General features: G+C 40.9%; 1 protein-coding gene across 2 annotated transcripts in view; it reads right to left on the bottom strand.

The window, feature by feature from the left end:
• Positions 1-27420, bottom strand: part of rnf180a (ring finger protein 180a) — a 132256-nt gene that overhangs the window by 21154 nt on the left and 83682 nt on the right. For both annotated transcript variants that reach the window (XM_080186488.1, XM_080186496.1), the window contains exons 5-6: positions 9994-10222; positions 1714-1839 (exon numbers count right to left, since the gene is read on the bottom strand). In XM_080186488.1, coding sequence (XP_080042614.1) covers positions 1714-1839; positions 9994-10222 — 355 coding nt within the window. The remainder of the gene's footprint in view (positions 1-1713; positions 1840-9993; positions 10223-27420) is intronic.

The raw sequence follows: 27420 nt of genomic DNA, 5'->3' as shown, positions 1-27420 counted from the left end.
TCTCTAAGGGTTTCATCATGCAATCATCAATATTCTGACACCAGCACAGTGCGAGGCACAAATTACCATGGTTATACTGGATAACAGCTCTAATTAGCTCGTTATTCGAAGGCTACAGGTCATTGCCTCAAAGCTTGCTGTCATAAAAAGAATGCGATCTGTCCCTTCTCTGTCGAATCACATGACAAAATGATCTTCGGGTAAAAGTAAGTAGCATGTAAGTGAACATCCTTCAAAAAGATGCTTTTAGATAGCTTGCTTTGTTGCAAATAAAATGTGAAGGCTGAGAACAGGAATGAATGCATCATACTAGGGGAAATTCTCCTATGTCTGGAGGGAAAATGCACAGGCCCTTTTATTGGTGCTTGCTCAGACTGGTCTGATTTTACATTATTCACTCAGTTTCTCTGATGTTAAGGACATAGATCCAGATACTCTATTTTTGTATGTTAAATAAAAATAGAGATGTAAAATACAGGTTTTCAAACAACAAACCCACAGAGCACAGCAAATTTGAATCAAAAAATGCTGCTATCTCTGCCATCAACTTCATCCCTCTCCCTGGCAACAGTCTTAGGCTGAACAATAAGAGTATTTTAGAATATTAAAACCAATGCATCAACTAACTCATTACTTTTAGAATCCTAGAGGGAAGTCAATCAGGACCAATGCTCACTTTAACTCTTTCAATATCGATAGGAACTCTTGCAATCTGAGCTTATATTTAAAACTAGCTTTCTCTCATGCTGTAATTTTCCCCTCCTTATTAATCTTTTAGTCATTCTGTGCTGTTTCTTATATTCTGTCCAATCTTCTGACCTGCCATTCATCATTGTGCAGTTATATGCTTTTTTTTAAAGTTTGATATTATCCTTAACTTTTTTAGCTAACCACAATTTGTGAATCCTCCCCTTGGAATTTTTCTTTCTTGTTGGAATCTATCTATTATGTGTCTGAAATATCCCTTTAAATGTCTGCCACTGTATCTCTTTTGACCTATCCCTTAATCTCATTTGCCAATTTATTTTAGTTAGTTTTGCTTTCATGCCCTTATATATATTTAAAATATTACTGTTAGATCCACTCTTCCCTCCCTCAAATTGAATGTAAAATTCAATCACATTGTAATCACTGATACCTAAAGGAGGCTTTACTATGAAGTCATTAAGTAATCCTATTTCACTGCACAATACCAGGTCTAGTAGCCTGCTGTCTGGTTGGCTCAGAATATGCTGTTATAAGAAACTATCCCAAAACCATTCAATAAACTCCTCGTCTAGGCTATCTTTGCCCATCTGATTTTTCCAGTCTATATGTGGATTAAAATCCCCATAATCACGTCATCTTCCGGATCAGCTCCCATTATTTTTTCCTTTGTACTCCATTGTACAGGCCTAATATTTTCTTATGTGGCTCGGAGTCCTATTTTGTTTTAAAATGGTCCTGTAAAGTGCCTTAATACATTTCGTTTGGATGTTAAAAGATAATATACAGATAGATAGATATAAGTTGTAGCTCTGTACATCTGCAGTGTACAACAAAACATTAGATCTAGTAACAATAATACATAGATCATTAAAAGAAAAGTAAAGCTTAGAAGTGAAGTTTTCCCCCTTATCTTCTGAAATATAAAACTTCAGAAATTGGTTCTGAGTAGTGGTTGGAGCTGACGTTATTGTTTGCAAATATCTGAAGCTCTGAATATTGTCTTACCTCCCAAGACTCTGAACAGTCTCCTGCAGCTAGGTAATGGCCACTTTGCACAGCTTGCTTTTTGAAAGCTTTGTCTTCTGGCTAAATACTCCTCAGAGAATAAACTTTTCATGGTATTATTCAACTCTGTAAAACAGAAAAAGAATAAAGGATATTAAAAGTTGCTGTTAATTAAGAGTTAGGTATGCATAAATGTCAACCTCTGAAGTAGTCAGTGTTAATTAAAATGTCACACAGAGTCCCCAGCCTCAATTATGTTGCTGTGGAGAGTTGCATGGTGAAGGGAAACCATTTCCTGACTGATTGGAAAGGAAAGACAAAAGGAGCATCGCTCAGGACTATTCTCACTAAGTACTGACTAGCTTTGGAGCAATATGATGGAAGAAAGGTAAGGTTCAGTAAAATAGTTTCAATTTCTTTTAGGGCTTCCTCAAAGATTTGGACGGTTAAAGCAGTCAGAAGCTGAAACATAGATTTCAACCAGTTTGTGTTCAGTTGGTGGCTGTCAGCTGGATGACGGTATGTCACAATAGTTGACCTCAGTACCCCAAGGTTAGAGAGGGAAATGTAGCCATGTTTCAAACTCCTTGTGACTATTCAGTGACATCTGCTGAGAGTGTAAGTATAACTGATATTGGGAGTAGACAGGGCTAAGCTTGACTGCAATGCCCTTGCATATTAAAAAACCTGCTGAGATTCAACATTTAAAGGTAATTCATGAATAATGGACAATTTGAAAAGGTGAATGTGCAGCTGTACTGAACTAGTAATCAAGTGTTTCAAGAGGAGAAAAAAAAGTAATGAACAAATTCTACAATAATTAAATCAAATTACTTAATGGCTACTCTTAATAAAACAAAGTTAAAGTTCTTGTTTTTGTTTTGGCTACCTTACATTGTCACTGAAAGTATTAGAAACATAGATTGTGAAATTCAGTTCTGACCTGGCCAGTTTCTCAGTGCTGGGGGTAGTATTTTGCCTCCGGAATGGCATCTGCATTGCACACACACACACACACACACACACACACACACACACATCTGGGCTGGAACTTTCTGGCCATTCATGCCAGCAGAATCTTAGTGCTGCTGACGGTGCCCTCCCACTATGGAGTTCATGATGGTGAGGAGGGCATTGAACAGGAAACACCATTGACAACGGTGGGATCAGACGATCCCGCTGACGGCCAGTGGCAGGCCACCTCCACCGCTGTGAAACATGCCGCGGGGTGTGGGGAAAATCCCACCCCCAGAGTCAAATACACATTAGCAATTAGAACACGCTCAGGGAGCATTCACAATAAACACCTTGTCTATATTTCAAGAATTTCACAAAAAACAAACCACTTCCTCCCAGACATGGATATAGTAGTTTGCACAAACCAATGACTGGGAGAATAAGCAGAAGTGACATAGAATCCTTACAGTACATAAAGAGGCCATTCAGCCCATTGAGTCTGCACTGACATTCTAACAACAACTTACCCATGCCAAATCCACACCCTATTCCCATAACCCCACACATTTACCCTACTAATTCTCCATACCTATACAATTTTGGAACTAGCAGGCAACTTACCGTGGCCAATCTACCTAACCTGCATATCTTTGGAGTGCAGAAGAAAATCAGAGCATCAGGAGGAAACTGATGCAGACACAGGGAGAAAGTGTCACCTAAGGCTGAAATTGCACCTGGTCCCTGGCACTGTGAGGCTACAGCACTAGCCATTGTGCCATCTTGTCAACCAGAACAAGATGCTGGAAGAGGGGGAATGGGGCTCTTAGCTGGATAGCATATCCTTTCAGAGTTCTCATGGAGTTTGTCACCAGTATGGAGGTGGAGGGTTTAAACTAATGTGGCAGGAGAATGGAAACCAATGTAGGAAGTCAGAGGGAAGTAGGGAGGAACAAAAACAAAAGGCAGTAAGGGGAAAAGTGGAAGGCAGAGAAATCAAAGATAAAAATCAAGAAATCATTACATCATAACTCTAAGAGGGCTACACATGCCAAAAAACAAGCCTGAAGGTCTGTGTCTCAATGCAAAGAGCATTTATAATAAGGTGGATGAATTAACTGCTCAGACAGTCATTAACAGATATGACATAATTGGGAACACAAAGACCTGGCTCCAGGGTGACCAGGGATGGTAACTCAACATCCAGGGGTATTCAATATTCAGGAAAGATAGACGGAAAGGAGAGGAGGTGGGGTAGCATTGCTGGTTAAAGAGGAAATTAATGCAGTAGTAAGGAAGGACATTAGTTTAGACGATGTGGAATCTGTATGGATGGAGCTGCAGAACACTAACGGACAAAAATTGCAGCAGGAGTTGCGTACAGACCACCAAACAGTACTAGTGAGGTTGGGGATGGCATCAAGCAGGAAATTAGATATGCATGCATTAAGGGTACAGCAGTTATGGTGGGTAACTTAAATCTGCATATCGATTGGGCTCACCAAACTGATAGCAATGCGGTGGAGGAGGATTTCTTGGAACGTGTAAGGGATGGTTTTCTTGACCAATATAGAACATAGAACATTACAGCGCAGAACAGGCCCTTCGGCCCAAAATGTTGTGCCGACCAATTAAAAAAGCAATGACCCTCCAACCTAAACCAATCCCTTTCCATCCATAAACCTATCCACGGATCTCTTAAACGCCTCCAAACTAGGCGCATCTACAACTGCAGCAGGCAGGGCATTCCAATCCCTCACCACCCTCTGGGTAAAGAATATGTCGAGGAACTAACTAGAGAACTGGCCAGCCTCGACTGGGTCTTGGGCAATGGGAGAGGATTAATTAGTAACATTATGGTGCAAGATCCTTTGGGGAAGATTGATCATAATATGATAGAATTCTTCATTAACATGGAGGGTAACACAGTTAAGTCTGAAATTAGGGTCCGGAACTGGAGGAAAGGTAACTTTGATGATGTGAGATATGCATTGGCTAGGATAAACTGGCAAAGGATACTTGAGGGGTTGTCAGTGGATAGACAATGGCAGACATTTAAAGAACACATGGATGTGTTCAATGTCTATACATCTCTGTTTGGCTTAAGAGTAAAATGGGGAAGGTGGCTCATCCATTGCTAACAAGGGAAATCGGGGATGGAGTTAAAGCCAAAGAGAAGGCATATAAGTTGGCCAGAAAAAGCAGCAAACCGGAGGGCTAGGAGAAATTTAAGTTCCAGCAAAGGAGGACAAAGAGTTAAATTTGGAAGGAGAAAAAAGAATATGAGAGTAGGCTTGCAGAAAACATACAAACTGACTGCAAAAGCTTCTACAGATATGTGAAGAGAAAAAGACTTGTGAAGACAAATGTCTTACAGTTAGCCTGACCACCCTATCATAGAGTGCAGAAAAGATTTACTAGGATGCTACCAGGACTTGATGGTTTGAGTTATAAGCAAATGTGATATTGTACGAGCTAAGTAGTGGCATGATGGGAAAAGTGGTTAACTGTTTGGTATGGTACAAAAAGGACTGACCAAGTGATTCCTAAATACCTGACCCTTGCCCGACCTAGTAAGGCCAACAAAGACCGGCTCCATATATCTTAAGACTAGAATAAAACCAGAGAAGGCCAAATGCCTGACCTCAGTCTGTCTTGATAAGGTTGACTCCACATACTGTGAGATGAGACTACATACACAATATAAGGTAAGGTCAGAGACGAAGGAGTCACAGAACCTTCTATTACATCAGAAAACAAGATATAGTCAGAGATCACAGAACCTTTTTTGTTCCCTCAAAGGACAAGATAATGATATTATTGATGAGACAAAGAGGTCTAGGTGGTCACCGGGTTATAACACAATTAATGATGTTGCTACTGTTTGTGTTATTAATCAAATTCCTGAATAAGCTTGAAGTCATGTAAACTGATAAGAAAAAGGTATAACTATTGAATTGATTCTTGGAGTAAGCATGGTCTTGGTACAGAATTAGCAGCTTGTACTAACTGCTCTCTGTTCCCAAGGTTCTGCAATATACTGCATGCAGTTCTGTGATAATAAAGGCTAGTTGTTCTTTTGAAACAAACTTTGTTAAGTTTTTCTATCACAGCTCGGAAAACAGGAAATTCTCTACTTTAACACAAAGGCTGGATAGACTGGGACTTTTCTTTCTCTGCAGCATAGGAGGCTTAGGGGTGATCTAATAGAGGTCTATAAAATAATAAGGTGCACAAATCAGCTAGATAGTCAATACCTTTTTCCAAAGGTAGGGGAGTCTAAAACTAGACAGCATAGGTTTAAGGTGAGAGAAGAGAGATACAAAAGGTTCTACAGGGGCAACTTTTTCGTACAGAGGACAGTGAGTGTCTAGAACAAGCTGCCAGAGGTAGTAGTAGAGACGGGTACAATTTTGTCTTCTAAAAAGCATTCAGACAGTTACATAGGTAAGATGGGCATAGAGGGAAATGAACCAAATGCAGGCAATTGGGATTAGCTTAGGGGTTTAAAAAAAAAGGTGGCATGGACAAGTTGGGTTGAAGGGCTTGTTTCCATGCTGTAAACTTCTATGACTTTGGTTTGAATCAGGTAAATTCATGATGGGCAACAAAAAGATGTTAGATCAGCTGAGCAAATACTTTGGATCTGTCTTCACTGAGGAGGACACAAATGACCTTCCAGAAACACTAGGGGACAGAGGGTCCAGCATGAAGGAGGAACTGAAGGAGATCCTTATTAGTCTGGAAATTGTACTGGAGAAATTGCAGAGATTAAAACCAAATAAGTCCCCAGGGCCTGGTGCCCTGCATCCCAGAATACTCAAGGAAGTGACCCTCGAAATAGTGGATGCATTGGTGATCATTTTCCAGCATTCTATAGACTCTGGAAGAATTCCAGTGGGTTTGAGGGTAGCTAATGTAATCCTTCGTTTTAAAAAAGAGAGAGAAAACGGGGAATCTCAGACCGGTTACCTGACATCAGTCGTGGTGAAAATGCTGGAGTCAATTATTAAGGGCGTAATAACTGACCATTTGGAAAGCAGTGACAGGATCGGTCCAAGTAAGCGTGGATTCATTAAAGGGAAATCGTGCTTGACAAATCTTCTGGAATTTTTTGAGGATGTGACCAGTAGAGTGGACAAGGGTGAGCCAATGGATGTTGTGTACCTGGACTTTCAAAAGTCCTTTGACAAGGTCCCACACAAAAGATCAGTGAGCAAAATTAAAGCTCATGGTATTGGGGTAACATATTGACATGCACAGAGAACTGGTTGGCAGACAGGAAGCAGATAGTGGAAATAAACAGTTCCTTTCCAGGGTGGCAGGCAGTGACTAGTGAAGTACTACAGGGTTCAGTGCTGGGACCCCAGCTATTCACAATATTCATCAACGATTTGGACGAAGGAATTGAATGCAATATCTCCAAATTTGCAGACAACACTAAGCTGGGTGGTAGTGTGTGTTGTGAGGAAGATGCTAAGAGGTTGCAAGGTAACTTTGATAGCTGACTGAGTGGGCAATTGCAACATAATGTGGATAAATGTGAGGTTATCCATTTTGGTGGCAAAAACAGGATTATAATCTGAATGGTCGCAATTTATGAAAAGGGGAAGTGCAATGTGAGCTGGTGGAACAGTCGCTGAAGATTGGCATGCAGGTGCAGCAGGTGGTGAGGAAAGCTGATGGCATGCTGGCCTTCATAGCAAGAGGATTTGAGTATAGGAATAAGGATGTCTTGCTGTAGCTATACAGGGCCTTGGTGAGGCTACACCTTGAGTATTGTGTGCAGTTTTGGTCTCCTAGACTGAGGAAGGACATTCCTATTATTGATGGAGTCCGGAAAAGTTTCATCAGGCTGATTCCTGGAATGGTAGGACTGACAGATGAAGAGACTGGATCAACTGGGTTGGACTCACTGGAATTTAGAAGAATGAGAGAGGATCTCATAGAAACATATAAAGTCCTGATGGGACTGGACAGGCTAGATGCGGGGAGAACGTTCCCGATGTCGGGAAAGTCCAGAACAAAGAGTCACAGTCTAAGAATAAGGGGTAAGCCATTCAGGACTGAGATGAGCAAGAACTTTTTTACTCAGAGAATTGTGAACCTGTGGAATTCTCTGCCACAGGAAGTTGTTGGGGCTAGTTCGTTAGATATGTTCAAGAGGGAGCTGGATATGGCCCTTGTGGCTGAAGGGATCAAGGGGTATGGAGAGAAAGCGGGAGTGGGATACTGAAAGTGCATGATCAGCCATGATCATATTGAATGGTGGTGCAGGCTCGAAGGGCCGAATGGCTCTCTCCTGCATGTATTTTCTATGTTTCTGTTTTCCCAAATCTCTAGAGTAATCTGTTTCTCTATATAATGGTCACCTCTGGACCCTTTCTAAGGCCTGGATATCCTTCTTAAATTGTAGTGCCCAGAACTGGACACAATACTCCAACTGAGGCCCAAGCAGTGTTTATACAAGCTTAGCACAACTTTCTTATGTGTTTCTATTTATAAAGCTTTGGATCCCACTTTTTAAAGACATAGCTTCAGAATTATCCTGTCACTTTGTGCTTAAACTCCCAGGTCTCTTGTTCATGCAACTCCTTTACAATTATACCATTTAATTCATATTGCCTCTCTTCATACTCCTTCTCAAAGTGCATTTAATTTCACACTTCTATTAGCATTGCCTTGTGTGTGTAATTGTTAAGCTAGCAAACAAACAAAACAAATAAATGTGAGGTTATCCACACTTCAAAGGCTGAGTTAAAGTAACACTTCTAATCAATCAGACAGATATCTTTGTGGCACAAAGATTTTAAGAAATGAACGTGTCAAATGTTGGAAGTTGCAAAACATCAAATTCAGGTTTACTGTAGGAACTACTGTAATGCCACATACTAACTGCATATAGGTTGTAGACTGAATAATATCACTAACTGATCAAATAGAACTCTCAGCCCCAGTGGGTATTTACATTATAGCTTGAAATGAATAGTCATACAATCAGCAGTGCGGCACTGACATTTTACATTTTTTACTGCTTGAATTAATTACTGTCAATCACTGACTAGAAATGACTGCAATTGCTCAATAGATGTATTTTTTGAATAGGTAAGCAGGAAATAAAGGCTGGAATTTTCCATCCATTCACACTAGTGGAATCTTCTGGTCCTATGAATGGCATACTCCCACTGCAGGTTTCCCAGCAATGAAGGGTGCATTCAGCATCCCGTTGACACTGCCAGGACACTGGGAGGCAGTGGCATTGTCACTAGACCAGCAATCCGTAGACCCAGAGTAATGCTCTGGGAACCAGGGTTCGAATCCCATCACGGCATATGGTGAAATCTGAATTCAATAAAAGTCTGGAATTAAAAGTCTAATGGTGGTTATGGAACTATTGCTGATTGTTGTAAAAACCCATCTAGTTTACTAATGTCTTTTAGGGAAGGAAATCTGTCATCCTTACTTGGCCTGGTCTACAGGTGACTCCAGATCCACAGTAACGTGATTGACTCTTAAGCACCCTCAGGGATGGGCAATAAATGCTGGTCCAGCCACATTCCACAAACAAATAATTTTTAAAATTCCACCACCAGTTTACAGTGGGCAGTCTACAAGTTTGCGTGGAAAATCCCGCCCAAAATTCAGGAGCAAAATACTAAATTCAAGTCATTGCCCATGCCAGAAGTATGATAAGATGTATGAATTTAAGTTTTGGTACACATTAATCTTAATTAAACAGAAATTATTTGATTGTATGCTAAGGTTTTTTTTAATGGATATATTTGGATCAAAGGAAATATTTCCCCCAAAACACTATAGAGTTGAAAATCCTTGTTCCCTGTGGTAATACTGGGGTGCCAGATGGATACAGGTGGCCCAGCTTTTAAAGAGTTATTCTGATGGTGGTTCTGCTGCAGAGCCAGTCAATTACCTTCCAAAGTTGTTTCTTCCATTGCCACCTTTGACAATTGTCCAAGATATATCCACGGAACACAGATGGCAGTTGATAGTGTTTGTATCATTTGACCTTACCTTGACCCCATCAGAGTGTCCAGGGTCAATGGCAGAGCATCAGACCTGGGGGTTTTCAGTTCCTATATCTAGTCAATTTCTACATGTTCAGAAAAAGACACGCTGATAGAATTTATGGGGTTTTGCTCCCCCCTCCCCCTCCTTCCGCTTACATTGGCAGAAAGGTATAAACTCCTATTACGCCATTGGTGCTACTGACTTTCTGGCAGGAGTGGAAATTATTGATGAACAAATATTTATGAAGATAGTTAACTCATAGAAGAGACTTCTCAGAATACCATTTCTATTTTATACCTGTTTGAAAAAAGACTCTTGTGATGGCAGTGCGACACAAAGGGCATGGTGTATTCGTAGGGTTATCCTTTGCAAGAGTCCGAAGACAGGGCTCACAGAAGATGTGATGACATGGATAACACATATATGGACTGAAAAAGATATCCAGACAAACAGCACAAATGTAGCCTTCCTTTTCCCACTTGATGTCATCTTCATCACCTGAAGTGGTCAGATTTGAACTGGAAGTCTGAAAGACAGAAAACCATTTTAAACACAATGGACACACAGAGCATTGAAAATAAAAATAATCAATGAAAATAAGATGCTATCAAGAATGGGCTGAAGAGCAGCCCTACTGCATGCATAAGATACAGTCAGCAAAACTAGGCTGAACTTGTATGTTTTGACTTACTGATTAAAAACAATGAAGGCGGCATATCCCTACCTAAAAGAGAATGTGGATACAAGTGTACAAGGCCAGACTCAGTCCTGGGGTCAAGGAAGATGTAAATGAGCATGGGAAGATGTGCTGGCTCAATGATTTGAACTATCCTGTCTATATAAATTTACAAAATTTCAACCTTGTTGGAAGTCATGTGCACAACATAAAGCATTAAACATGGTTCTGGGATCAGGCTGTAAATAGGCTATGCTCCCATTTTCATCTATGCTGATTCAACAGAAGTTTGTTCCCACCGCGTTTTGATGTTACCCAATTTAAATAATTTTCCTGTGAGGTCTTTCTTGTGCATAGTAAAAGGTTGATACTTGTGCTTGGTGAATAATGACAAAGAATCAAAAATACAGCAGCTATTAAAGGTTTTGGAGGCCAAATTAATGGGCAGAATGTTTGATGCTCCTAGAAATATACTATTCAATGAAGAGTGCCTGGAGATTTCATTGGAAGAATTTGTTTGGATGAAATTTAACTTCTGGGGCAAAGGACATAGCTCCACCAACTACATTGTCATTATGAAACAGAGCTGTTAGAAAAATAAATGTAGTTTTAAGTAATTTATATATGTATTGGTAAACATTAGAAATAAGGTATAGGTGGGTTCAACTTAGTGTCTGTGCCTGGAAGGAGCCAATAATTAAATTTATGTTGGGCAAAGGTGCTTGTATGTGTGGGGATTGGTCATCTGGGTGGATTCAGAGGAGAAAACCACAGACACTAACTTGGATTAAGAGTGGAGTATCTGCATGACTACAATCATCTTGTGCGTATCGAAGGGAGTTTGGGTGTTGACAAGACCAATGTAGATTAAGATATACTTGCTAATCAATGTTAATCTTAAAACCCACGTGCAATTGTTAAGATAAAAGGGGAGTAAAGGAGTATCGTATTAAAATCCTATTTGCCATATTTGATCTTCTTTTCTCTTGGTTAAAAAAAATTAGCAATCTTATAACACTGTTCCTCCACATTTAACAAAATAAAAGCATGGTGCCACATGCTAAGGGAGAATTTTAGCACGGCCAATACATGTCTTTTGGGCTGTGGGAGGAAACCTACGCAGACACAATATTGCTACAAGGGAAGATTTTAAAGATAATTTGGGAGGTTAGAAACTCATATGGCAATACAATTAATTAGTGGTCCTGTGATTCTATTCCTCCACATTTGATGGAAAAAAAACTGGGTTCGTAACATCTGGTAGAAACTCCTGTGGCAGCATGGTGGCACAGTGGCTAACACTGTTATCTCACAATGCCAGGGACCTGGGTCTGATTCCTGGCTTGGGTCACTGTCTATGCGGAGTCTGCACACTCTGTGTCTACATGGGTTTCCTCCGGGTGTTCCGGTTTCCTCCCACAGCCCAAAAGATGAGCTAGTTAGGTGCACTGACCATGCTAAATTCTCCCTGAACATGCGCTGGAGTGTGACAACTAGGGGATTTTCACAGTAACTTCATTGTAGTGTTAATATATGTTTACTTGTGACTAATAAATTAATTTTATCTGGGAGGATTCTGAGAAATCTACAAGCTGCTAATGAGACCATTGTAGCTTCAAATGTACTTTGCCGTCCACATTAATCTTAAAATGTGCATGGTTAAGTTAAAGGAGGAGTAAAGGAGTATTAACATCTATTTTTCATGTTTAATAAATGTTTCTTTCCTCGTTGTTAAAATTAATTAGTGGTCCTGTGACTACGTTCCTTCACATTTGAAGAAAGAAAAACTTTCCAGATTGTAACATCTGGAAGAAAACTGCTGCATAGAATGTCATGAGTTACTAATGGTGAAAATATTCTCTTCTCAATGCATTGCCCATGGGAACAAATGAGGAACAGTGTAAAGCAAGAGAACAATTATGAAGGCCCACTAAAGTTAAAGGGATGGTTGTACAATGTATGCACCTAGCACTCAAGCAACAGTGTTTTATCATATATGCAAAGTGAAGGAACATTTGCATGAAAGGGAACCATAACAAGTCCTTATATCTGCAGTTAGATCCTGCAGTTTTAATTTTAAAATGTGCCACCAGTGCCTTCTCCCCAGTGTGTTACATTATTCAGCTTGAAATGTGATTGTGTTAAACATCACACCCTTGTTTTAGAATCAGAGTGCAGAAAGAGGCCATTAGGCCAATCGAGTCTGCACTGATCACAATTCAACCCAGACCCTATCCCCTTAACCCCATGTATTTAACCAGCTAGTCCCTCTGACACTAAGGGCAATTTAGTATGGCCAATCAACCTAACTCGCAGATCTCTGGAGAGTGGGAGGAAACCAGAGCACCTGGAAGAAACCCATGCAGACACGGGGAAAACGTGCAAACTCCATACAGTGACCCGAGCCTGGAACTGAACCTGAGTCACTGACGCTGTGAAACAGCAGTGCTAACCACTGTGCCATCCAATTACATCAACTATTACTTACAATAACTGTAGTGTACACTTTAGGACCACTAATTGCCCACCTCTCAGGCAGGCTATTAACTAAGGGGCCCCAGATTAAGTAAAACATATTGCATTATTGTCTTTTCAGCATGGGGTTCAAATTAAATTGGACAAGATGACATTTTCCCTGAATGAAATGAGTTTGGGTTATTAGTTTTCAAAAGGCATGAATCTGCAAATGAAACACACTTCCATGGCATGAATTACCAAGGAGTTGCAGGAAAGTTACATGGTGTGTTATGCTAAATGTATAGTACTCTTGCAGTTGAAGTTCATGCCTATAGAGAGATAAGCATCATCAGTAATAAAAATTTGGAAGTACTAAGAGATAAAAGCTATTAGATGATTCTATTAACTACTCCACTTACTGACACCTCTCCTTCTTGCTTTCTGGATCTCCAGCCTATTAATTCATGAGTACACATTGAGCTGTGTAATTTAATGTGTTAAAGAAATATGAAATCCATCTGCCAGCAAATTTGACAATGGTTTTAATCTACTCATTAAAATAATCAAGTAACTTCACACTAACGTGTCAACATTTTTATTGAGAGTACTGAATAGCCCATAACAGTATTAAGGATACTGAAATGGTATCAAGGGACAGCAAATTCTCTTCCAAGTCTTTACAGAGGGATTCTGTATTATACCTAATCCACATTACATTTCAGCTTTATGCTGACGAGAAGTTAAGCAGAAAAAAAAATTCATGTTAAGCCACAAGCATAACAAACCAGAGTAATGAAGCTAGAACTCCCATTCTGTGTAAAATTTCATTTTCAAGATTTGCTTTTATCAAAAGATTAAAGTGTATTAAAAGTAGAGTCAAATCTACAAAAATCTCTATATAAGATTCCAATTTACTTGTCAATGGCACATTTGGACTAAGCAATGACATTAACATTCTTTCTCCAAATTTGTTTAAAAATACTTTTGTTTGTGCCAACCCAGGTGCTTCCAATACAGAAAATTTCTAATGAGATATCATTAACACTGTGAGATATCTATACTGTTGTCTTCCTGCCCCATAGATAAAATTGCACTGTGCTATTCTAAGAATTCATCACAGTATGGTTGTTACTTCTACATGTATAGATCAGCTCAGAACTGCCAAATTGTTTTATATATTTTATAGTTCCCTGTCCCCTGTTAGTCTCTAAGCCACAATGCCGTTTATTTTAAGTGATAGCTAAAAAAAAATCTTAAATGGGATTCACTGTTATTAACTTGAAGGGAATACCAGTTTGCAAGACAAAACAACAATGCATAGAAAAGGGGACAAAGACTCTCATGTGAAGTTTTATGAAGCACTGCTGAGAAATTTCAATAACAGCAGTTGACTACTTAATGCCATTTCCTTCTCTTGTAAAAGTAGACAGAATAATCTTTTCAAAATGAATGGTTTACTGTTTATGATAACGCAGCAGACAGCAATTTCAGATGAATCTGTTAAGCATTTACATCCTAGTATTCCTAAAAATAATCACCAAGCTCATTCATTCAAAGCTTATCTGTGGTGTGAATCAGAGTAAGTACTGTTGCTGTACAAGGAAAGACCACAATTGTAATATTGTGTAGTCTGGTGACCAGATAAAAAGATGGGTGAGATCTGAAAGAATACAGAGCAAACAGCAAGATGATGTTCAATATATTTTATTACAAAAGGATGAGAAAATTTATTACAAAAGGATAAGTAACTGGTCACACCAGTTACATAGGGGGAAAAAGTGATCTACTGAAATTTTCAAGATCATGAAAGAGATGGACAAAGTCATCTAGATAAATTGACCACCAATGCAAAATAGCATGGAGTAGGTCAGAAAATTGGGAATTTTAGTGGAAGTCAGGCAGAAATGTTTGATACATAACTGGGCTTACGCTGAACAACAGTTTTATTCCAATTTTTGTTTTATTGCTTTTGATTTTAATGATATAGAATCAGGTCTTTAGTGAGCTTACCTTACACGTCCTGGCACGACTAGTCTGGTATATTTAAGTGTATGACCCAATATGTATATGAGTTTTTAATGAGTTCCCCATTCACAAGAGAATGCAGGAACATACATTCCAAAACCAGTCTGACTATAACATGCAATGGTTCAATCAAAAGTCTGATACCAGGATTGTGGCCTTTGGGCCAGATCTGGCCTGGGAAGACATTCTATGTAGCCTTCAGAGCCACTGTTCAAAATTTCAGTAAGACAGGCAAGTGAAATTGATGATGTTGCATGGGGCTGCCCTTCCCATCACAGGCCATGATTCTACTACAAGCTATTAGCAGCAAATGTGGAAGAGAAACAACTGTTTGGATGAGCACAATTAGTGGTGGTGGTAAGTGTGCTGGAGAGAAGGAGGATTTCAAGATTTGGGGGTGTGGAGGGAGCTGTGAAGAGGAGAGAGAAGATGCTGCAGGGCCCAGAAGAGAGATGATGTTTCTTTTCATGGTGAAATGCATTTTTTATATTATTAATAAAGATCCTTGTGGGTAGAAAGTTCAGTAACAATGGGGTAGCCTGAGATGCAATAAGATGGAAATTCTGTCTTTTGTTCTTTCCCTACCAAGGCCACCTCCCAGGATTTTCAAGGGAGCCCAGGAACGCCTCAGGCATGTCCTGAAGTGATGTTGGGATAGGGGCAATGGGATAGGCAGCAAATGAGCTTTGCCCTTTTCATCAGAATTTAGTATGATAGCAATGAAGTGATAGAAAACAGCAGAAAGAGGTTCGCTCTCATTCCTAACTCCTTAGATCTTGGGTAAGGATAGCGTTCATCATTCTCAATTGTTCATTGTTCCTGTGGAGCAGCACGGAGAGGCAGCGATTTGGGCGAGTGTGGTAGTCGAGATTAAGGTAAATTTTTAACTTTTTCTTTCTGGTTAAAGTTGCGAGCAGCGGTGGTTTTTTCTGTACTTTTTTTTTAAGTTAGCTAGAAACCGGAAGTCGTCATTAGGAGGCTTACCGGTAGTTGTAGTTTTTTTTTTGTCTCTGTGACCCTATAAATTGGTACAGAGAGGATACCCGATCCTCTACACAGGTAGAGTGTCCCACCCTCCCCCCTGCTCTAACCTAATAATGTGTGTGGGAAGTTTTTTCTTCCCTCCTGGAAATTGTTTCAGAGTTGGCGGTTCAGGCAGTAAGCTGCACCTCCTGCGGTATGTACAAGGTGAGGGACACCAGTAGTGTTCCTGCTGATTTTACCTGCAGGAAGTGTGTACACTTGCAGCTCCTAAAGGAGCGTGTTAAGGAGCTGGAGCTGGAATTGGAGGAACTCCAGATAATTTGGGAGGTTGAGGCGGACATTGACAGGAGTTACAAAGAGACAGTCACTCCTAAAAATGAGTCTTGGGTAACTGCTAGGAAGAGGGGTAAGAAGCAATCGGGGAGACAATCCCCCAGGGCTGTTCCCCTCCAAAATAAGTTTTCTGTCCTGGAGGCTACAGTTGAGGAAGAATCAACTGGAGATAGCCAAAGGGAGCAGGGCTCTGGAGGTGAGCCTGCTGTGAAGGCTCAGGTGGGTAGGGGAAGTAAAAGATTGGGCCTGGTGATTGGGGACTCCATAGTCAGGGGGACAGATAGGAGAGTCAACAGAAATGAAAGGGGCTCAGGGCTGGTGTGTTGCCTCCCAGGGGCTGGGGTCCGGGATGTTTCAGAGAGGGTGTTCAAGACTCTTAAGGGAGAGGGGAGTCAGCCCCAAGTCATAGTTCATGTGGGGACACATGACATAGCGAGGATAAGGGAAGGGGATATTAAACAGAAATTTATGGGGTGGGGTGGAAACTTAGGGCCAAATCAAACTGAGTGGTTATCTCGGGACTCTTGCCTGTGCCATGGGATAGTTTAGAGAAGAACAGAGACAGGGAAAGTTTGAACTCGTGGCTGAGGGGTTGGTGCAGGAGGGAGGGGTTCAGGTTCTTGAACAATTGGGTCTCATTCTGGGGTAGGTGGGACCTCTACAAGAGTGATGGTCTACACCTGAATCAGAGGGGAACCAATATCTTGGGGGGAAAATTTGCAAAGGCTATGCAGGGGGGTTTAAACTGATTCAAAGGGGGGGTGGGATCCTGAGTAGCAGGGATGAGATTGAGGGGGTCATAGATGAGGACTGTAAAGCACGGCATCATGGGGGTGGAGTACAGCATGGTTTGAAATGCGTATACTTTAATGCGAGGAGTATTCGCAATAAGGTGGATGAACTTGCAGCGCGGATCAGTACCTGGAACTTTGATGTTGTGGCCATCTCAGAGACATGGATAGAGCAGGGACAGGAATGGTTGTTGCAGGTTCCGGGGTTCAAATGCTTCAGTCGGAGTAGAGGAGGAGGTAGAAGGGGGGGAGGAGTGGCATTATTAGTCAAGGATTGTATCACAGTGACAGAAAAGAAATTTGATGAGGACTTGTCTGTTGAGGTAGTATGGGCTGAGATTAGAAATAGGAGAGGAGAGGTCACCCTGTTGGGAGTCTTTTATAGACCTCCTAAAAGTTCTAGAGAGGTAGAGGAAAGGATTGCAGGGACGATCCTGGACAGGAGTGAAAGTAATAGGGTAATTGTTATGGGAGACTTTAACTTTACTAATATTGATTGGAATAGCTATAGCTCTAGCTCGTTAGAGGGGTCAGTTTTTACACAAAGCGTGCAGGAAGGTTTTTTGACTCAGTATGTAGATAGGCCAACTAGAGGTGAGGCTATATTGGATTTGGTGCTGGGAAATGAGCCAGACCAGGTGTTAGACTTGGAAGTTGGTGAGCATTTTGGAGATAGTGACCACAATTCAGTTACGTTCACCTTAGTGACGGAAAGGGATAGGCATGAACCTAGGGCAGTAGTTATAGCTGGGGGAAGAGTAATTATGAGGCTATTAGGAGAGAATTAGGGAGCATAGGTTGGACTAGGAAACTACAGGGGCTGGGAACATCCGATATGTGGAGTTTATTCAAGGAGCAGCTACTGCGAATCCTTGATAAGTATGTCCCTGTCAGGCAAGGAGGAAATGGTCGAGCAAGGGAACCGTGGTGCACTAAAAAAGTTGATTCGCTGATAAAAAGGAAGAAGGAGGCTTTTGTCAGGATGAGGCTTGAGGGCTCAGGTAGTGCACTGGAAAGCTATAGATTAGCCAGGAGGGAGTTAAAGAGTGAGATAAGAAGAGCTAAAAGAGGATATGAGAAGACTTTGGCTGATAGGATTAAGGAGAATCCTAAGGCTTTCTTTAGATATGTTAAGAATAGAAGATTGGTTAGGGCAAGATTAGGGCCAGTCAGAGACAGCAGTGGGAAGTTAAGTGTGGAACCGGAAGAGATTGGAGAGGCACTGAACAAATATTTCTCTTCGGTATTCACGCAGGGAGATGTAAATGTAGTTGTGGAGAACACTGGGTTACAGGGTTGTAAACTGGATAGTATTGAAGTAGATAAGGAGGATGTGCTAGATATTCTTGAGGGTTTGAAAATGGATAAGTCCCCTGGGCTGGATGGGATTTACCCTAGGATTCTCCGGGAGGCAAGAGAAGCGATTGCAGAGCCTCTGGCTCTGATCTTCAGGTCGTCGTTGGTCACAGGTATAGTGCCAGAAGACTGGAGGATAGCGAATGTTGTCCCATTGTTTAAGAAGGGGAATAGAGACTTCCCTGGGAACTATAGACCGGTGAGTCTTACTTCTGTTGTGGGCAAAGTATTAGAAAAAATTATTAGGGATAGGATTTATAGTTATTTAGAGAGTAATGAATTGATTGGAGATAGTCAGCACGGTTTTGTGAAGGGTAGGCCGTGCCTTACAAACCTTGTTGAGTTTTTTGAGAAAGTGACCAAAGAGGTGGATGGGGGTAAGGCAGTTGACGTGGTATATATGGACTTTAGTAAGGCGTTTGATAAGGTTCACCATGGAAGGCTTCTGCAGAAAATGCGGATGTATGGGATTGAGGGTGATTTGGTTAATTGGATCAGGAATTGGCTAGCTGATAGAAGACAGAGGTTGGTGGTTGATGGAAAGTATTCGTCATGGAGTTTGGTTACAAGTGGTGTGCCTCAGGGATCTGTTTTGGGGCCACTGCTGTTTGTAATTTTTTAAATGATCTGGATGAGGGTATAGAAGGATGGATTAGTAAATTTGCTGATGACACCAAAGTCGGAGGAGTGGTAGATAGTGAAGAGGGGTGTCATAGTTTACAGAGAGACTTGGACAAGTTGCAGAACTGGGCCGAGAGGTGGCAGATGGAGTTTAATGCGGAAAAGTGTGAGGTAATTCACTTTGGCAGGAATAACAGATGTGTAGAGTATAGGGCTAACGGTAGGACTCTGAATAGTGTTGACGAACAGAGGGATCTAGGTGTATATGTGCATAGATCCCTGAAAGTTGGAAATCAAGTCGATAAGGTTGTTAGGAAGGCATACGGTGTCTTGGCGTTTATTGGTAGGGGGATTGAATTTAGGAGCCGCAACGTCATGTTGCAGCTGTACAAAACTCTGGTGCGGCCGCACTTGGAGTATTGTGTACAGTTCTGGTCCCCACATTATAGGAAGGATGTGGAGGCATTGGAGAGGGTGCAGAGGAGGTTTACCAGGATGTTGCCTGGTATGGAGGGGAGGTCCTACGAGGAGAGACTGAGGGATTTGGGTTGTTTTCGTTAGAAAGAAGGCGGCTAAGAGGAGACCTTATTGAAACGTACAAGATGATTAGAGGTTTAGATAGGGTGGACAGTGATAGCCTTTTTCCTCGGATGGAGGGAGCTAGCATGAGGGGACATAGCTGTAAATTAAGGGGTGGTAGTTATAGGACGGATGTCAGAAGTAGGTTCTTTACCCAGAGGGTGGTGAGGGAATGGAATGCCCTGCCTGCTGCAGTTGTAGACGCGCCAAGTTTGGGGGCGTTTAAGAGGTCCGTGGATAGGTTTATGGATGGAAAGGGATTGGTTTAGGTTAGAGGGTCATTGCTTTTTTCTTAATTGGTTGGCGCAACATCGAGGGCCGAAGGGCCTGTTCTGCGCTGTAATGTTCTATGTTCAATATACGCACCTCCAAACTTACTAATTTTTTGCCAAGTCTTACTCCATGCTCACTGCTTCTTCTTTTTGTGAATTTGCTCAAGTCCTGCAGCCTATGCCCAAGAAAGTTAACCTCTCTCAACTTACTAATTATCCATTTAAAGTCCTTACATTGCTACTTTACATTTCAGAAGCTATTGGTGACTCTACTTACCATCATCCTGAAAGTTTGAGCCTAATCCACAACTGTTAGTACAGCCATTCATTCCACTGATGACTTTGCCTGCATCACCAACCTATAAACACATTGCTATTTCTGTTGTCAATGCTTGAACATCTCTAAATCATTTGACAGAATCAGTATCCATGAACTTCTAAACAATCTGCATCATTGATTCATTCACAGCTATCTAGCTGCTTTGTCAATTACATTATCCGTTCATCCATTTGCCACTAATTCTGCCCTGTCTCACTATCTTCCAGAGTTTAGTTTCCATAGAGCCCTTAGTTTCCTATAAAGACCAAATTTTTTCAGCATTTAAATGTAGCTCCCCTCTCGCATCTCTTGCATTCTTAAGCAGGATGAATTTTCACTTACATTTTACTTCCTGATCTACCTTATTGGTTACATTTTTCAAATTTTTGCTGTGTTCCTTCACTTGGATTTCATTATAAACATGATTATGTAGTTTGCATACTTGCCCTTATTATTTTTTTAAAACAAATTTAAGTTAAAATTAATGAACCCAATAGAATTTTCCAGCAATGGCAAGAAAGTACCATTGGACTTTAAGCTGTTGTTTCATGTATATTAAGTGATATCAAATTTGTAATAATGATTTCAGCCTTCATGATTGGTGCATTATAATGTATTAACAATGTGTAAAAAATTCTTGACTTTTATATAACCCCTTTCACACCATTAATGATCTTACAGCAGGAGTGCTGAAGGCATGAGTGAAGATGTAGATTTTGAAAAGGCTGTTAGGAATGGATGGTAAAATAGGGGGACAGAGTTTCAGAATGCAGCAGCATTTGCTGAGGACTCTATTTGTGATTGTGGAGCAAAATAAAAGTTGGAAGAGCAGATGGTGCACGCTGAGGAAAAATCATTTCATGTGCTGTCACAGACCTTCAAGGCCTGGAGCAACTTAAGTGAGAAATTATATTTTCTAATGTTGGTTACAGAAACAAGCTGTGCAACCAAAGATGCGCCCAGTGGAAATCTGAGGAAAACGGAGCACGCTGTTCCAATGAAAGAGGCACCAAATCTTACTGGAGCTAGTACTGCTCAAGGGAAAATACTTTCAGAGTGTTAAGACCATGGTGAAGTGCACTTGCTGATAGCAGGTCCCATCAATGCAAGCAGTATTGTACTGAAGATGTGCCTTGGGCATTGTAAGAAATTCAATGACTGATAGTCTAGACAATGAAATTCAATGTTATTTCATATTTAAACACAATACCAAATGTAACTATGATGAACTCTTCCTCTCTACTTATGCGCTTTGTATCTTCCCCTGGGTGCCCATTATGGACCACTGCACATTGTTCAGCACGTTCCTCGCCTGGCATTTCAACATTCAGTAGAAGGCTGTACAGTACAAATACTTGCAAACTTTTCTATGAGCATCACCTGCATGTTGCATTTTTCTACCTTCACAATAGCAACTGAAAGCATCCTGATGCATAGGTATAAGGAGATTCCATACTGCTGACGTCAGCTAACTGTTTTCCTGGAACATAATGGATAACAGGAAGGAGAGGGAGACTTACCACAATGCATTCTCTGAGAAGCAGGTCTTCCAAATTCAAGTACAACACTTGGATGAAGAAGCAGAATATAGAAACGCAGGGGGAAGATAATGGATTGTCTAACATTTGTACTTCTAACTCTCCATCCTATTTGGTCGTGCTATCACTTGAAACAAAAGCTTGTACAGATCAGCAACCTTATGTCAACACTCAAAATAAAAGCTGCTTGCTCACAACAAACAAACAATTGCAGATGTGGAAATCTGAAATAAAATCAATAGAAAACATCAGGCAACATTTGTAATATTCCAGGACTTTTATTCAGAACCGTCTGAAGCATTTCCAGCATTTTCAGTTTTTTATTATTTCTGCCTGTTAACAAATGATTAAATGAGGACTTTCTACTAGCTTCTTTTAATCTTTCATGGACTGTGAGCATTTTATTGTCCAGCCCTAATGCCCTTGAGAAGGTGTTGGTGAGCTGTTTTCTCGAATCACTGCAGTCCATCTGTTGTAGGTGCACCGACAGTTGTTGGAGGGGTTCCAGGATTTTGACCCAGGGACACATTCTTTTTAAGCTTTCTGCAGGTTTGGCAGGGGTAATTATTATCAGATAAAAGCAAAATACTGTGGGATGCTAGAACGTGAACCAAAAACAGAAAATGCTGGAAAATCTCAGCAGGTCTGATTTCATCTGTGGAGAGAGATTAGAACCAACATTTCAAGTCTGGATGACAAAGGATCAGAGAACGTTGACTCAACTGACTCCTGGATGATGGGATTGTTTTATGAGGAAAGGTTGAACAGGTTAGGGTTATACATTGTGGAGTTGCTGGCATTATACCCAGTGTTGAAACATTAAACATTCTGAGAGGATTTGACAGGGTGGATGTTGGGAGGATTATTCCCCTTGTAGGGGAGTTTACAAATAGGACACCATTTAAAAATTAGTTGTCTCCCATTAAGACGGAGATAAGGAGATTTTTTTCTTTACATCATTTGTGTGTGGAATTCTCTTCCCCAGAAATCATTGGAGACTGGGCCATATATTCATGGTTATTTGATAGATTTTTGATCAATAAGGGAGTCAAGGGTTATGGGAGTGGGGACAAATAGGAAAGTGGAGTTGAGCACACAAAAGGATTGGCTATGATCTTATCAAATGGCAAAGCAGCTTCTAGGGGAAAGTGGGTTCTCCCACTCCTGCGAGGGCGGGAGCGTACAGAGGTAATGGCATGGGAGAATAAAAAGAAGCCATCAAAATTGTTACCCATGCAATGATCAGGATGTAAGAATGGGACCAGTTGGATGTAGTCCTACAACAGTGGACAGGCACTGGAGAATGAAGGTGTGATAAACTATGTTGAAGGCTTCAAACAGGTCGAGAAGGTATTGTTTACCTTTGGTAACATAAGATAACATTTGTGACTGTGATAAAGAACAGCTTTGGGACATATTGGAAGCCTGACTAAAGGGATTTAAACATGAAGTTCTGGAAAAAACGTGCCTGGATTTGGGAGGTGGCAACAAGCTCAGTGCTTTGGAGAAGAAAGTTAGAAATGGGCTGGTAGTTAGCAAGAAACGTGAGATGAAACATTAGTTTCTTGAGGAAAAGGGTGATGAGTTGATACAGCAAATTGCATTCCTCTTGATGCACACCTTAATAGTTAATACCAATGTACAAGTGGCATTATGGTTTTTTGAGAGATTCTATTTCATATTTGGTTTTCAGGCGTGATACCCTGCCAGCTGTATAGGGCATTGGTGAGGCCGCAGCTGGAGTACTGTGTGCAGTTTTGGGCGCCGCACCTGCGCAAGGATATTTTGGCCCTGGAGGGAGTGCAGAGGAGGTTTACTAGGCTGATACCGGAGTTGAGGGGGTTGAGCTATGAGGAGAGGCTGAATAAACTAGGCTTGTACTCGTTAGAGTTTAGAAGAATGAGGGGAGATCTCATTGAGACGTATAAGATGATGAATGGGATGGATAGGATAGAGGTGGAAAGACTCTTCCCGCTCAAAAAAGACAGTAGGACTAGGGGGCACAGCCTCAAGATAAAGGGGGGGCGGTTCAGAACGGAGTTGAGGAGGAACTTCTTCACTCAAAGGGTGGTGAATCTCTGGAATTCTCTGCCCGTTGAAGTGGTGGAGGCTGCCTCGCTAAATATTTTTAAGAAGCGGGTTGATGGGTTTTTGATAAGAGAGGGGATTAAGGGTTATGGGGAGAGGGCGGGAAAGTGGAACTGAGCCACGACAGATCAGCCATGATCTTATTGAATGGCGGGGCAGGCTCGAAGGGCCAGATGGCCTACTCCTGCTCCTATTTCTTATGTTCTTATGTTCTTATGTTCTTCTGATTGGGAATGTCAGTGAATATTCTTCACTGTTATAGTATTAATAGTTGACCTCTAATAAATAGTGAAGAAACTTATCTCCAATTGGGATCTTGATCAATTGGGCCAGTGGGCTGACGAATGGCAGGTGGAGTTTAATTTAGACAAATGCGAGGTGATGCATTTTGGTAGATTGAACCAGGGCAAGACTTACTTAGATAATGGTAGGGCGTTGGGGAGAGTTACAGAACAAAGAGATCTAGGGGTACAGGATTATTGCTCCTTGAAAGCGGAGTCACAGGTGGGCAAAGTGGTGAAAAAGGCATTTGGCATGTTTGGTTTCATCGGTCAGAACACTGAATACAGAAGTTGGGACGTCTTGTTGAAACTGTACAAGACATTGGTAAGGCCACACTTGGAATACTGTGTGCAATTCTGGTCACCCTATTATAGAAAGGATATCATTAAACTAGAAAGAGTATAGAAAAGATTTACTAGGATGCTACTGGGACTTGATGGATTGAACTATAAGGAGAGGCTGAATAGACTGGGACTTTTTTCTCTGGAGTGTAGGAAGCTGAGGGGTGACCTTATAGAGGTCTATAAAATAATGAGGGGCATAGACAAGGTAGACAGTCAATATCCTTTCCCAAAAATAGGGGAGTCTAAAACTAGAAGGCAGAGGTTTAAGGTGAGAGGGGAGAGATACAAAAGTGTCCAGAGGGACAGTTTTTTTCACACAGTCTGGAACAAGCTGCCAGAGGTAGTAGTAGAGGCAGGTACAATCTTTTAAAAAGCATTTAGATTGTTACATGGGTATGATGGGTATAGAGGAGTATGGGCCAAATGTGGGCAATTGGGATTAGCGTAGGGGTTTTAAAAGAAAAGGGTGGCATGGACAAATTGGGCCAAAGGGCCTGTTTCCATGCTGTAAACCTCTAAGATTCTATGACTCTAAATAATGTCAGAAGAGCAAAATTGCAGAAGCATTGTTTGCTTATTCACCCTATACATAAACACAAGAATTTTACTTTTGAACAATGAATGCCATATTTCTCCAAATGTCTGTATAATCTACAACATTTATTCCTCATATAGTATATGGAAGTCTGAAACTTTCCTCCTCCAAAAATACAATAACCTATCTCCAGTTTGCCTTGCACTTGCTTAGAAAGGACATGGCATCAAATGATAAACTGAATTTCAATTTAATCTCAAACGTCTAAGTCCTTGGCTTCATGCAGCATGACATTATTTCTTCTTTCTCCCTTGAGGAATAGGTATAAAGCACACTAGATGCGATGTGTCAGCAGTCTGACAGGACCCTAACTAAATTCCATCTGGACAGTTGGAACAATTTCTCAATAAACCAAGTTAACGTTTCAAACCGTTGAAGAGAATGTTATAGTGAGATACAAACTGGTTTAGACATGATTAATTCAAAAACAAGACACACCGGATGCTGGAAATCTGAAATAAAAATAGAAAATGCTGGAAATACTCAGCAGGTCATGTAGCACTTTTGCAGAGAGAAACAGGATTAGTATTTCACATTGATGACCCTTTTTTAGAACTGAAATTAATAACATGAATTAATTTAAATTCTATTAACAACTGGCTAACAGCACACGTGACATATTTACAAACAAAACCCCTGGGGCCACACTCCATTGGCACAAGTTCAGTGGAACAAAATTCCCATGCCCAAAGACACAAATCTGTTCCAAATTTTACGGAGGAATCTGGGTGGGGGAAATTACAGGCTGCCTGTAGAAACTCCACACATTTTTCCCAAATGCCGCTAAAGGCTTTATCAAAGTCCCAAACTGCCAAGGTGGCCTGGTTCCATGTTTTTTGGCTGAAGCCTCCAATTGGACTTAAAGCATAATGCTACTCCTACGAATGAAAGATTGAACAACATGTTTATATTTTATGCAGGTAATGGAGCCATTGACATCTTGAAGGAAATCAATTGCGAGATCAAGTATCTTTCTGTACTAATGGTTTGGGGCCTTGATAAGGCTTTCAGCAGAATTTAGGAAAATGTATGGAGTTTCTACAAGTAGCCTGTAGTAATTCCTACAGACACTCCTCCTTGAAGTGGACTTCACAAGGTCAGGGAAAGTGCTCTGCATTGAAACCCAGAGACATTATCCAGTGGGTTGGTAGCAGGAATGTGCATCTAGGATTCCCACTTGTCAAGGCAGGAAATTTTAGTGCAGTTCTCTGAGTGGGAGAATTGGGGATTAGGGTAGAAGCAAACCCTAAAACTAGCTGTAAAAATTGTTTCTTCAGGTGTCCAGGCATCACTCCCATTCTTAACCTGCAGATGGGTCCTCTACCACCAACAGTTGGCAAGCTGTATCTGGTTTGAAGAAGTGTGCCCTCACTGACTATATACCATCTGCAATACCATCAAACAGGTACATGCTTCATTCTTATTTCTTAAGTCTGAGTTATTTAATCTTTCTTAGATCTATTGTTGTCTTCAGTTTCTTAGATTTAGAAACACATCACATTCTTTCTAAAGTAATTCTACATGCGTAGAACTGCTATTTTTATTCACTCAAACACTGTATATGATTAAAGACATTCTAATAAATTGTAGCATAAGCTGATTTGTACAAGTTAATAAATCAAGGTAATATAATGAAAATAGGATTCATCTAATAACTCAAACAAGAGTCCATATTAAGCTCTTATACTCCTGGTGGTTCTCACGGAGTGCAAGGGAGAAAACTGCAGGTACGCAGCTGTGATGTGGCACTCTTTCCCAAAGGTAGGGGAGTCTAAAACTAGAGGGCATCGGTTTAAGATGAGAGGGGAGAGATATAAAAGGGTCCAGAGAGACAATTTTTTCACGCAGAGCATGGTGAGTGTCTGGAAAGAGCTGCCAGAGGTAGTAGTAGAGGGAAGTACAATTTTGTTACATCGGTAAGATGGGTATAGAGGGATATAGGCTAAATGCAGTCAATTGGGACTAGCCTCAGGGTAAAAACTGGGCGGCATGGACAAATTGGGCTGAAGGGCATGTTTCCATGCTGTAATCCTCTATGACTCTATGACAAGTCCCAGCAGGAATTTCCAGCATATCCAAATCCTGGTCTACCCTTTCTGGCATTACTATTGACCTTTAATCTCCAATCTACACATTGACTTTAAAATTAATATTTAGCTGCTACTTTGGTGAGAAATCATTGGAACCCCAGAGAAACGGTATAAATGGCAGAAAATTTTCAATGTTATGGCAGGAGATTGTGAACTCTTGTGGAAATGCAGGGTCTAAGCATCTGGTGCACACAACTAAACACAGAACAATCTCCACTTCAATCACTATACACGTGCACGCCTGGGATATAGCTTTTCTATTCCATGTCATCTAAATATACATGGCACACGGAGTTACTAGGAATTGATGAATTATAGAAATGACTTACACTTGCAACATTCCAATGTTAGGGTACAGAATATCTGGACATACT

This window comes from Carcharhinus amblyrhynchos, chromosome 1 (genome assembly GCF_965287045.1).
Source record: "Carcharhinus amblyrhynchos chromosome 1, sCarAmb.v2.hapA, whole genome shotgun sequence".
Lineage (NCBI taxonomy): Eukaryota > Metazoa > Chordata > Chondrichthyes > Carcharhiniformes > Carcharhinidae > Carcharhinus > Carcharhinus amblyrhynchos.
The sequence above is the reverse complement of the archived record's forward strand: the minus strand, read 5'-3'. Positions and strand labels throughout refer to the sequence as shown.